Source organism: Parus major, chromosome 2 (assembly GCF_001522545.3).
Source record: "Parus major isolate Abel chromosome 2, Parus_major1.1, whole genome shotgun sequence".
Classification (NCBI taxonomy): domain Eukaryota; kingdom Metazoa; phylum Chordata; class Aves; order Passeriformes; family Paridae; genus Parus; species Parus major.
The window spans coordinates 87,645,935-87,658,335 of NC_031769.1; the positions used below are offsets into that span (position 1 = coordinate 87,645,935).

At 39.6% G+C, this 12,401-nt stretch overlaps 1 protein-coding gene across 2 annotated transcripts in view; it reads right to left on the minus strand.

Moving 5' to 3' along the window:
• The window catches only part of LPCAT1 (lysophosphatidylcholine acyltransferase 1), a 64,694-nt gene extending 52,463 nt beyond the window's left edge, over positions 1-12,231 (minus strand). Inside the window, exons 1-3 of one of the 2 annotated variants that reach the window (XM_015618242.3) lie at positions 12,145-12,231; positions 7,010-7,152; positions 5,202-5,416 (exon numbers count right to left, since the gene is read on the minus strand). In XM_015618242.3, the coding sequence (XP_015473728.1) occupies positions 5,202-5,416; positions 7,010-7,143 (349 nt within the window). In that variant the 5' untranslated portion in view covers positions 7,144-7,152; positions 12,145-12,231. Of the gene's footprint in view, positions 1-5,201; positions 5,417-7,009; positions 7,153-8,005; positions 8,315-12,144 lie in introns of those variants that run through there. The other variant, XM_015618241.3, reaches the window with a different exon arrangement.
• Positions 12,232-12,401: the final 170 nt, after the last annotated feature.

Here is a 12,401-nt window from a genome sequence, read left to right on the forward strand (position 1 = left end):
CCAAGAACAACTTCTCCAAGTTTGACTAAATGCTTAGCAGACGGACCACCTGACTGAAGGCACGCCAAGTATTCATGGGATAGAGGCAGTATTAATAGGAAAGTTTTCCTTCCTACTTCCAAAAAGGCAGGAAACAATGCAGCCTATAGGACAAGGAAAGGTCAGTAGTGGGAAGTAAATAATCAGTGTCCTCTCTAGCTTTAACAGAACTAAATCCTGTGGTATTTGGGTTGGACTTTCAAAATGTGATCTATTTCCTTTAAGGATTTCTTAAGGGTCAAAGACTTTTTTATCTCAGAGATCACAGTTTTCTCTCACACCTGCAATACCTGTATGTATGAGGGCATGGTTTAATGTTTTAGCTTTCTGCTGCCAATCTAAAAAGTATTTAAGGCAGGCAGCAGTGTTGGTTTGAAGGTTTCCTATGTACTGCAGTTTGTAACTTCAATAAATGATATTAACTAGTGATGGTGGTTCAAGCATTCCAGCTTGAATTTTTACAGAATTTTCCAGGACTCTAAGCCATATGATAAACACATACCTATAATACACAAGTGACAATGCAAGCGTTTTAAGTCTCTCTGAGAGAGCTTCTATGAGACTGAAATCTTGCTGGACCATCTGGGTGCCCACAGTCTAAAGGAATCATTGGCTTTTGAAACAGGGTTTTACAGGAAAAGATGAAATAGGGAAGTTTGACAAGAACTTCAAGATGCTCCTCAGAAATGGGGAGCTGAAGTGTGTACTCAAGGCAGGCTACAATTCCAACATAGCATAGGATGTTGGCATTTATCCTGGTGACCTCAGTGTTTAAGCCCCTGATTTACAGTGTACAAAAGAGAAGAAATCCGTAATGACTTCACCTTAGAACAGGTTTTTCCATAAGGAGTTTAAGGACTGCTTTAGTGAATCTCAGAAGTGTTGAAATGTGAGATTCTCACAGAAGAACTAGAGGTCTACCACAATTCTTTTCTTTGTGTGCTTTGGAAAGGTTGGGAGGGGCATTTGGGATGCAGGACTAAAGGATTAGGTTGCACAACAGAGCTGGTGGGTAATTTGGCACCTTTTAAGCTTTGAGATGAAAACATACCTAGCTACCCAAGCATAAATACTTTCCCCTGAATTACTTATTCTCATCTTTTAGTCATGATGCTTGAGAAAGGCCTATAATACACTTTCAAAAAATGAGCTTGAACCAATTTCATGAGTTTACTAGACGTGGAAAAAACCACCTACAACAGAATTGATACTTTTATAGGACTGTGTGATTCTCCCTTACTCTGTAGGTCTGCTGTGTTTTGCCAACCACAAATTACCTCCTTTCCCTTTATAAACTTAAGGTGACATATCATCCTGTAAATTTCACAGGTAGCAACTCCGTCTCCTATTCAGGGAGTGGTGCTGGAGATGTTGAGAAGTTGCTTAAGGTTCAAATTAACTTTTCACTTGTATTTAGTTTCTAGAAGTTCAGACCACTGAAAATGTTCATTCATAAAAGCAGTCTAAAGTCCCCATCAATTCATATTTACTGATAATGCCTTTTCCTTCTCAGTGAAGCATTTCTGCAGCAGGACCAATCATTTCAGCAGTGAAAAACTACTTTTATCCAGGGTGCTTCAATAGCCAAAAGTAAGACAGTGAAGTGTAACTATCCAGAAATTATGCACAAACCTTGTCCTGACTTGAAGTGAGATTCAGTAGACAGAACAGGAAAGTTTAAGGATCTGTACTGACAAATTGATCTGACTTCTTCAGACCATGTAAGGCATAACAGACTCCTACATGTTATTTTCCCACTGTAAGACTTAAGTAGTCCAGCAAAGTTCACATCTCCAATCTACCAAAACCCTGGAAAGTTACTGTGTAGAAACATACATCTTCCTTCAGTATCATGACATATTCCATCTGTTTGGCATTCTCTGGTTTCCAGATACTGGTTTTTTTTTTAATGACTGAAATATCGTTTATATTTGGGTAAGCAGTTCCTCCCCAGAGTTTGTTAACCTCGTGTGTGTGTGCCAAATGGATAATTTTCTTCAGGACTGACCACTGACTGAAGAGTTCATAACTCTTCTCCCAGAACCAAAGAGCATTTTAAAATCTTGTTTTCCTAAAAAGGACGAAGATATCTGTAAGAGTCAAAAGACATTAAGTCTGCTTCTGAAATTGGCCTTTGCAAACCAGGAGAGCTACCTTCAAGTCAGAAAGCAATAAAAACCTCATACACAAACACAGTTGTGGAGTAATTTCAATCCCATAAAGAACAGGCTTTTAATCATCTGGACTTTCAAGAGGATCAGAAACTTAATATTCCATGATTGGCAAACTAAGGATACAATAATACAGGCAGCTGTTCCAGAAACCTATTAAAATACTTGCAGAACCAATCTTAGTAACCATTTAGCAATCAGATAATTTTGTGCCTGCTAAAGCACCTGATCCCTCTGGTATACAACATACCATGTCTCAATAAACACATTGTCATTACATCAAAAAGCCAATTAATTTATAACATACTTGACTGCACTGGATGAGGATGTACACTTCACCCAGAGTCCTCATCCTTGGAAATTATCTTTAAGTTTCCTCTGTACCTTCATTTTTTACATGTTTAAGTCTGCTCAGATAGTTAAGTGAATGTACTTTATTCAATGCTTCCCAGAAGATTCAGAATAGCCATTAACAAGACTCAAGAGATAACAAGGTTAGGATTATCAGTGACTGGCTCCAAAACCTTATAGAAGATGGTATACCAAGCTTGCAAGACTGACAAAACTGAAGAACACATACACAATTATGACTTCTCTGGGAGAAATTCTGGATGAATGTCTAGAGTGTTGATGATTTTATCAGGCAATCTGATAAAAACATGAGCACATTATCATATAAGCACAAGAGAAGTATCAGTGGTCCGATGACATGAAATGTATTTTTTTATGTGTGTGCATGTAGAGAGGTGGAAATGACATTGGGATTGAAATACTAGATCAAAAGAGAGGATAGTCAGCACTACTGCTTCACAGAAACCATCTCTCAAAGCAGTAAAAGAGATAAATAAATCAGTTTTACTGGAAAGTTCTCATTTATTTTTAAGCCAAGCTAATCAATACAGTGATTACTACCTCTCTGTTAAGGTCCACTGACTTACATAAGACAGACCCCTTTAATTAATGTTGCTCATGTAACTGTCCACCCCTATAAACAAAAACAGTTTTTGAACTCTCATTCCCAGTTACAACCTTTGGTATGCCTCACTTCTGTGGCATTTTTGTGAACCCTTCACAAGTGACTACATAACTTTTGTGGCTGCACAGCATAAAGCAAATGTAGCTATACAAGACAAAGCACTCATTTATTTGTCTGCACTGTACATTCCAGTAGTATTCCATCAAATCACTACATGTTCTCTTTTTCTGTAACTGGTTTTACTCACATATGAGCTAAATGAAGTGAGTAATTTTTAAAATTTATTGTAGGAAGTCTAGACTTTCAATGGAATCCTGCAAAAGTGACCTCAAAATTAAATTAGATATTTAGAAACAGTTCAATCTACTTAATAGATTTGTACTACAATCTCCATATCCCTACGGATTGTTCTGGTTCCCACTGAATCTACTACGTGGGATACTTAGCCATTGTCAAATGCCATTCTGCCATTTCATCCCACTGCAGTAGCACAACATGGACTGGAGTCACCTCATTTAAACTGGGTTCTCCAGACAGACCACTTCCAAGTCAAAGGGAGTTCCACACAGACTACTTTTATTTTGCGGAGCCAGCAATTATTAAACAGTCAATGGAGTCACCTGAGAAAAAAGATAAATCAGCCCCTGCTTCTGTGTCTGCACTGCTCATAAGCTGGCCTGGATACACCTATGCTGTACAGGACTGCCAACATGCTGTCTCACAACAGTATCTTCTTTCAGTACTGAGCAAGGGAGTTCAATTTCTTTTTGTTTTCACACTATGCTTGTTTACATACAACTTGTTTTCAAAAACACATGCCTGCCTGCATCCTTTTTGTTCAAAGTATCTATTAATTTTTACGTAGATTTTTCACTGCCACAAATTTCTAAATGCTGTTAGTAAGATATTTAACAAAATTAAGATGCAACTACCAATCTGACCTGGATTTTACCTCATACAGGCAGACTCTTATATGATGAGATTCCTTAAGTGACTTCCATATCTGACCACTCACCCTTTGCAGCCATGTCTCAACTTCTGGTTTTGAATGTGACCTTAAAAACATATTGTCTAATTAAATTTTAGAAGGATGTCAGCACCAACAGCCTGATTCCACTTAGTTGCAAAGGAACTCAAAGCTTTTGTTTAGACTTTTAAATTTGAGAGTCCTACTCATGGCCAAAGTAAAATCTTCTCTCACTTTTATACTACCCATAAAACTCTACACAATGATACACAGGGATATTCTTTGAACTTTGCTGGATGCTAGACACAAAATAGTGGGCTTCTCCAAAATGCTTCCACACAGACTTTGGTTAGAAGTCTGCAAGCCTAAAGCTTACAGAATTTTTATGCCTGTCACAGCTGCACCAAAAATCACAGGTGTCTCTCAAAGATTTGTGAGAACTTACATGAATAATTCCAAAGATAGTATTCAAGCACTACTGACTCAGGCATCTGCTTTTCTCATAACCAAACCCAAATGCATGACAATCTGCTCTTGTGCTCATCTCTCACACTCCGCCTGAAACAAACTTATTGATGCATGAAGGATTAGCAGCACTCCCTTCAAGGCAGGGTAGCATTCAGAGCAGACCGCATTCCTAAAACACACCTCTGGGAGGGCACCCCAACTCACACCAAGTCTCTGTAAACTTTCTCCCTAGCATCAGTCTTTGCTTCCACAGCCCCATCCTAATTTGCTTTTCCATCTGGTAGGTCTTCAAATGTCAGAAGTTCGTTGCAAATTAAACAGTGAATTCTCTAGTATTGCTTTGATTTCATACAGGAATTCAACTTTGGTGAAAGTGTAAAAAGAACATTCCCCTCCCACTCCTGCCCCAATTTGTTCTATTGACGGTCAGAGTAGACCAGTAAAAAAAACCCAAATAAATTCTCACCATACCTTACAGCAAAATTTCCTTTCTGTTTCAGTCCTTCTCATACACACCCAGTGAACTTCCTAGGCAATCTTTTTCAATTGTTCTTAAAAAATGAAGTATCTACCAACTTACTTCCCCAAACAGGAATATCTTTGCTTTCTGCTTTCATCACAATGGAGGCGAAGGTCATAGTTACTGGAATGGCATCAAAGTAGGAAGAATGGGGAGCCACTGTTAATATTGCTGCTTCTGCTGGCAATGCCCGTCTGCCTTTTATATTTATCCAGTGGAATCCACCAGCAAGCCACATCATTCTCATTATTGCTTTCAGCAAGATAGCCACTATCCTGTAAAGAGTTGGGAAAACAGTTATGTTGCCACAGGAGCACCTTAAAATAATGAGTTGAAAAATTGCATGCATGACAAAAGTTCAGACAGGATATGATGCTTAAAACAGAGCTGGAATACTGCACACACTTTGTTCTTCTCTTTCTCAGCTGATTTAAAACCACTTTCAAGGTAAGATGCTGTTCAACTTAATTTTACACCTGAACACTAATTTATTCTTGTCTTCAAGATTGACATTTGCTTCATCATTACTTTTATAATGCAATAATAAACAGATATTTTGTAATATTACACAATATTTTGTATAAACAAAATATTATGTAGTAATAAACATATTACAACTGTTAAGTTTGTTTTACACAATGTCTAATAAGGTTTTCTAGTAACACCTAGAAACATCTAATAAATTGAATCCTGAAATACGCTGTTAGGCTACTGCAGAATACATTTGCCCTGATTCTTGGTTTCAAGTTTACCCAAACAAAACAGGGGACAAATATAGGGCATAGATTCTCAACTACAGGAAGGCCTACAGAATATATATATAAGAGCTCTGGAAATATTTTACTTTCTTTCCTTTCCCCATCTTCTCCTAAAGTGATTTGGATTTTTGTTTCTTGTGGAATTTTTTTTTTTTTTGTGGACTAGGGAAGGTTTTGGGTTTTTTTGTGGAGTTTTGTTTGTCTGCCTTTTTAAACTGTCTGACAGTCATGAAAAGAGAAACTTTGAACAGAGTACAAAAATCAAACAGGACAAATTGTAACACAAGGATTGGAGGCTGGAGAGCAGGGTAACACTGAAAACTGGATTAAATGGGTAAGGGAAAATCTAAAACGATTCAAAATAACTGTATGCAAGACTGAAGGCAGCTGATTATTCCATTAATTATTATACTGATATCGCTCCAAAAGAAATGTAAAGTGACATGCCTTTGTGGTTCTCAATCTCTTTCCCTCCTGTGACGCAAAACACAATCAGCTCCCTTCATGCTAGTACCAGCTCCTAATTTTAAAGCTGTCTATAGAAGAGGTGATACACCCCTCCTCTCCTGCTCCTCAAATAGCAGTTTTCATGGATGGGAGGACGCTGTCTTACATTCTACCTTAATTAGCATTGCAATATCAAAGCAACCACAGACTTTTAGTAAGCACTGAAGTATGGGGCAAGCCTTCAGAGAATCAATATAAGTTTTGTAAATTCATCACAGGGTAGAAGACAATGGGGTGAAGCAGTTTAAAACAACAATTTGGAAAATGAAATCTGGGCACATTCCATAGAGTCAACCTTCATAACCAGAAGTTGACATTACAGGAATAAATCCAATTGAAGATGCCACAACAAAGCTTCACACTACATCCTCAACAAAGATAAGAAAACAGAGATTACCAGTGCAATTCTCAGATCACCTGGCAAATCAAAGAGTTGAGGCATTTCTAGTTTTCCACCTGAGGAAAGTGTTTAATAACTTTTATATTTTTCTTTTGAAGAGAAAAGTGGATCTCTGAGACAGGTAAAAGGTGTTTCCCATCTGCTCTATTTCAAACCGCTGAACTACATGATTCTCCTAGTATTTCATCACATCAGTGACTCACTTTCGCCACCAGGAGAGGGGCTTTTCAAGCTCTTGCTCGTCAGATCCCATTGAAGCAATGAAAGCAAAAGGCCAGGCCAGCAACATCATAAAAGCAGCAAAAAAGAGTCGGATAGGAAACAGAGTCAAGGTCATGAAGGCAATCTGCAAAATAAAAATAATAAAGAAAGCATTATTCCAACACAATTTCAAACTGAAAAGGTCAGTGATTCCTAGAAACTGATACCATTTCTTAACTTAATAATATCTAATGGTAGAAACAGCAGAATACTATTCAATTCCAGATATGCCAGATTAGGTTAACAAAAAGCACACTTTTCACTAGCACAATAGCTGGGAAGGATGAATAACGAGGCATAAGGTGCTGTCTCATATTGTGCTTAATCTGATGCATCTCCAGGCTGCTGTGGAAAGATTTATTCATATTCTTCTCTTCCCTGATGCAGTTCTAGTCATCATGCAGCTCACTTTCCACTTCCTCTCACTTCCCAAAACAGCTCAACAACTCACTCTGTAGATGCACAATCTGTAAATCTAGGGTAGGTGTGGGGAACACACAGCAGGAGAAATGCCCAAGATACCAGCCCACTGCAGTTGGATTTTACAGTGATGGTTCAGACTGGCACCATCATCTCATATCAACCACAAGCACACTCTCCAGAACAGGATTTCAGTCCCTACAGAGACTCTCCTTTAGTTTGCAGAGCTGACAGAAAAAGGAATACATTTTTTATTTTTTTTTTTTTTTAGATAGGCTAGTTTCCCAGATCAAACAGTAGAACTTCACACACTACGATGAGCGTCAAAGTTACACCAACTCACACAACTCTGCATCCACAGACAAGACCACCAAATCTGGCAGCAAACAGAGGAGCATTCTGGAGATGAGAGCAGCTTCCTTCTAAGCTTGTAAAATGAGGAGGACCAGCCAAGAATACAAGAATGTAATATTTCTTATAAGAAATAAGTGAAACAAAATGCAGGTGAGGACACAGACCTTTGGGATTCACATCTCCTCCCTCCCTCTCCTCCAAGTCTTCTACTCTAGGGCAAAGCTGAATGGCAGGTGACTGGTAGTGAGGTATTCCATCCTGTATGTTGACTGTATGTACCAATCCTTTGTACCGAAGATCATTTTAGTGCCACATCCCAGAAAGAAAGCAGAAGTTGCATCCATAATGCCAAAAAAGACTACATAAATGTGCAGAAAAGGTCTCTTGGTCTTCCAGAGACAGCGAGGATGGTAATGGCCAGCAAGAAGCAAATGCACCAAATGCACCAGGTCTGGCTGTGACACCAGCTTCTTCATAGCAGGCAGTAGTTCAGTACCTGCTCACACAAAAAATTTGACAGGAGAGAAAAGTATATCTACCTCCAAAAGATTAGGAATAAGAAAATTAGTTCAGTCTTTATCTATGTTCGGACATATTCCCAGGTAAGAAAGCTTCTATCCTGTAAAACCTATGTAGAGCAACAGTGTCAGACAGAAAAAAAATGAGAAGATCCACTGACAGAGACCATAATGCAGAGACATACACTCTGGCTCTGACCTAATGTGGACCCTATTTTGGTGATCACAGTCCTACATATTTGGGATGTTCATAGAGACATGTCTTCCATTAAAATTACAAATTCTGTTTGGCAACAAGTAATATGTAAACACCTATGTTTTGAGATACATTTAAACCCCCCTAAAGGTCCACCCAGAGCTGTACTTTGAGCAATTCAGCTCATGACCAAAGAAATCTCAAGAGGGGGTTGACGACAGCTTGTTTGCCAGTCTACAGCACCCAATTTAGTTTTTCAGAAGCTGCAGTGTATACTGTGAAAGACCTATGGACAGCTTGTAATAGAAGGCTGCCCTAGGAAACTGATCTCCATTCTTCCATCAGAAGGACTTAAATATGATATAAGGCAAGCCACTTAAACAAAATAGGCATCATATGTTCTCCTTGTTTAGAGAGACTGCACTCAGATTTAAGCAAGATCTCGCAATGAAGGTATAAAATATGAACTCAAGTTTCAAGTTCTCCAAAACATCTGGTCCTATGCATCTAAGCACTGAGCAAGAGAATGACAGAGTAGTACCCTTGTTTTCACTTCTCTAGGTCTGTTTCCTATATTGAAAACCACTATTGTAGCTCTCATGCACAGGGAAGCTGAAAAAATGCAACTTTACCAACACTGTAAGAAACATCACTAAAACCAGTCTATTTCCAACAAAATTCCCATTACTTGTTACAAAGTATCAGTCACAGTACTGAGGAAATACTATTTGACATGGTAGAGGTTTTGATTTTTCTTTTACACATATCAGGTAGAAATTACATCCTACTCCACACTTATACTTCCTCATGGTTATCATCCCCACAGCTCAGCTCACCAAAGATGACAGTGAAAGAGCTAGGAATCCATCCCTCAACAATTCTCTCACTACCCACTTTCCCACTCTGCAAGGTCCCCAGCAGACACATTCATGGAGATAAATACAGGAGGAGAAATTTTCCTGTGCAGCTAAGCCAATCTAAGAGATGACTGCTGTGAAAGAGTGGTCCTGTTCACTCTCTCCTCAATCCTCCCCTTGAGTCAGCTCTAGCACTTATGTGAGCTAGCAATGAGCCAATATAGCTCATTAGTGAGAAAAAACAGCCATCCCAGCAAAAGGAAATAATCAGAACACAAAACCTCAATGATATGCTGGTTTAATGAGCCAAATCAGCTCACCAAGCACCAAATGAACACCAGCACTGGTGAAATAAAAGGGCGAGAAACACTGGAAGAAAGGAAAATGGCATTGCATTATGTTTTGAAGTAGCAGGGAAAAAAGCTACAGATGCTTAGTGACAGCTCCAGTAATGCTTCTGTCTGTTCTGCAGTGGTAACAAGAATCAAGAGCCTGGACTCACATGACAGCAGATGTTAGTATGAACAAAATCCATGGTTAATAAAATCATGTCTGTCTTTCTCACAGAAAGTATCTTTTTATCATAGTAGTGAAATAAAACAGATAGTTTCAAGAATGACCCCTATCAGAGATCAGAGGCCATGAGCTGTAATTTCTACCGATGAGACACAGTTCTGAAACAGTCTTGCTGCTTTTATGCTCTTGTAGTCTCCCAGTTTTTATAAAGTCAATGAAAGATGGTGTTTACAGTTCCTTGACAATCAAAAGGATTACTTTTTACTGTTGTTCTTTCTCCTCGTGGTTGTTTTACCCTCTCACTTTTTACCTTCCTTTCACTCCCACAATCTCAGGCTGGAACATGCTAAAAAGCATCTACTCTTGAGCTGCATTAATGAACAAAAAAGCTAATCTAACCTCTTGCGGAGTGCAAAGATAATGAGGCTATCTGGCAGACCATCAGCAACAGACACCAGACCATCGGACAAAGGCGTCTTTGTCTCCCAGTCCCATGGGTTCCCTCCTTCTTGTACCTACATTCCTAACCTTCCTCGACAGCCTGTGCAAACCCAGAAACCCTCGTTAGATTCACAGGACAGACAGAAAAACCTGTGACACAGTACATGCCTACAGCTGAGCAGGAAGTGAGCTCAGCTGCCACAGTTCACACCGAGCCCTCCAAGGCTGTACAGAGGAGAATGCACACTTCGGTAATTCACCTGGGGAGCTTTTCTTCTCAAGCGGAGCAGTCCCACAGCTCTGCTTTAACAGCTTCTGTCTCAAGCACAACTATTAATTGGTGAAAAGGCTGGAAAAGCATGACTAAGGCAAATCAAAAATCTACCACAGTTCTGTATGCCAGCTTATGGGTTTTTTCCTCCATAAAATTGCAGCAGTAAGACTGAAGGGAGGCTGGGTTAAAGAACTCTGCTGCCGTATACCACTGAAAGACTGCTCAAGAAGCAAGTCCGAGACACACTCTTTGCTGAGGAGGCTGTTCCTTTGGCCTGCGCGCTGTGACAAACTACAGCAGTTTAAACACATCTCCTCATCTTCACTGAAAAAAACAAATCCTTGAAATCCATTGGCAAGGCTCACATGTCACACCTATGAACAAGGCAGCCCACACAGAAAGCAGGTGTGTTCCACAATCAGTCACTTCCCTGACGAAGCACCTCAAGGTCTGTCAGGACTAACATCAGAGCAGCAGCTCCTATGAGACTCAATACTGCAAAAACTGTAAAACAGAGTTTGTTCTCCTCTCCCAGCAGTATTTTTAAAATCTCTTATAAATAACCAAGTAGAAAGAAACATTAGTTGCTATAACTGGAGATAATCCTAGTCCACATGAACATGTGCTATCTTTGCTTCTCTCTGCTCCCTGAAAGACTCCTACCTCATTAATTGCATATTAACTATGACTTCAGGAACAAAGTATGGTACATGAAAAGGAAATCTTTACAACTGCGTAATTTATTGAGGAAACTCTAGATATAAACTAAATGAAGCAAATGACAAAAAACCTTTTCTCCCTTTTCCAGCTCAAGCAACAATTTATGAGCAACCACTGAATACATACTGGGCAACTTAATAAAAAGTGAAAACCTTTTCTACTGGAGTATACTGTAAATTCCTGGGCTGCCTGATATGAGGCACATTCTTATGTTTTTTAAGTCAGGCTGTACATATCTTATGTTAGGCATCTGGGCAGCAACAGGGCAGTGCAACAACAAACTTCACTCAAATGGAAATCAAAGCCGGATCTAAAGTGCCTTGACCCAAGAGGTTCAATATTAATGAATCATAATTTCCAGTGTTAACAGGTACTGAAGGCTGTCAGGCTCCCAAAACAACAGCTTTATAAAGCTGAAGCACAGTGATGGCACAGTGGCAGAAATTGCCAGCCCTTCATTAGGTGAGCCTCTGACGGTATTTCTTCCTCCAGCAAGTGACCCAGATCTTACCGAAAGCCTAAGACAAGGGCCATGCCCTCTGAATACTCAACCACTTACTGTTCACTATGGGAGGCGAGGCAGAGGCACGGCGGGGGGAAAAAATCCCCCTAAAACTAAACAATGAAATAGAAAGCCACGCAACAGCAAATTTGCATTTTAATACCGCTTCCTGTAGTCTCACCGCTACCTGCACAATACCTAAATGACGCCGCTGGGACTATTTACCCAGGGGCAAAACTTCGGCTGCACCGGGATGTCTCGGCCCAGGTTAATACCTACCTTAACGCTGAAAAAGAACGGCTCCGCAGGGCTGCTCCCCCGTCCCCCATTAAAAAAAACCAACAACCTACAACACAAAAAATACCCCGAAAACCAGAAAAACGAAAAAAAAAAATCCCTCCCGAACCTCAAAACGCCAACAAAACCCATAAAAAACCCCAAAACAAACAATCAATCAAACAAATAAAAAAACCCAGCAGCTTTTTTTTTTCTTTGAAGAAGGCATCGGAGCACAAGTTGAGGCGCACGCCCTGCAC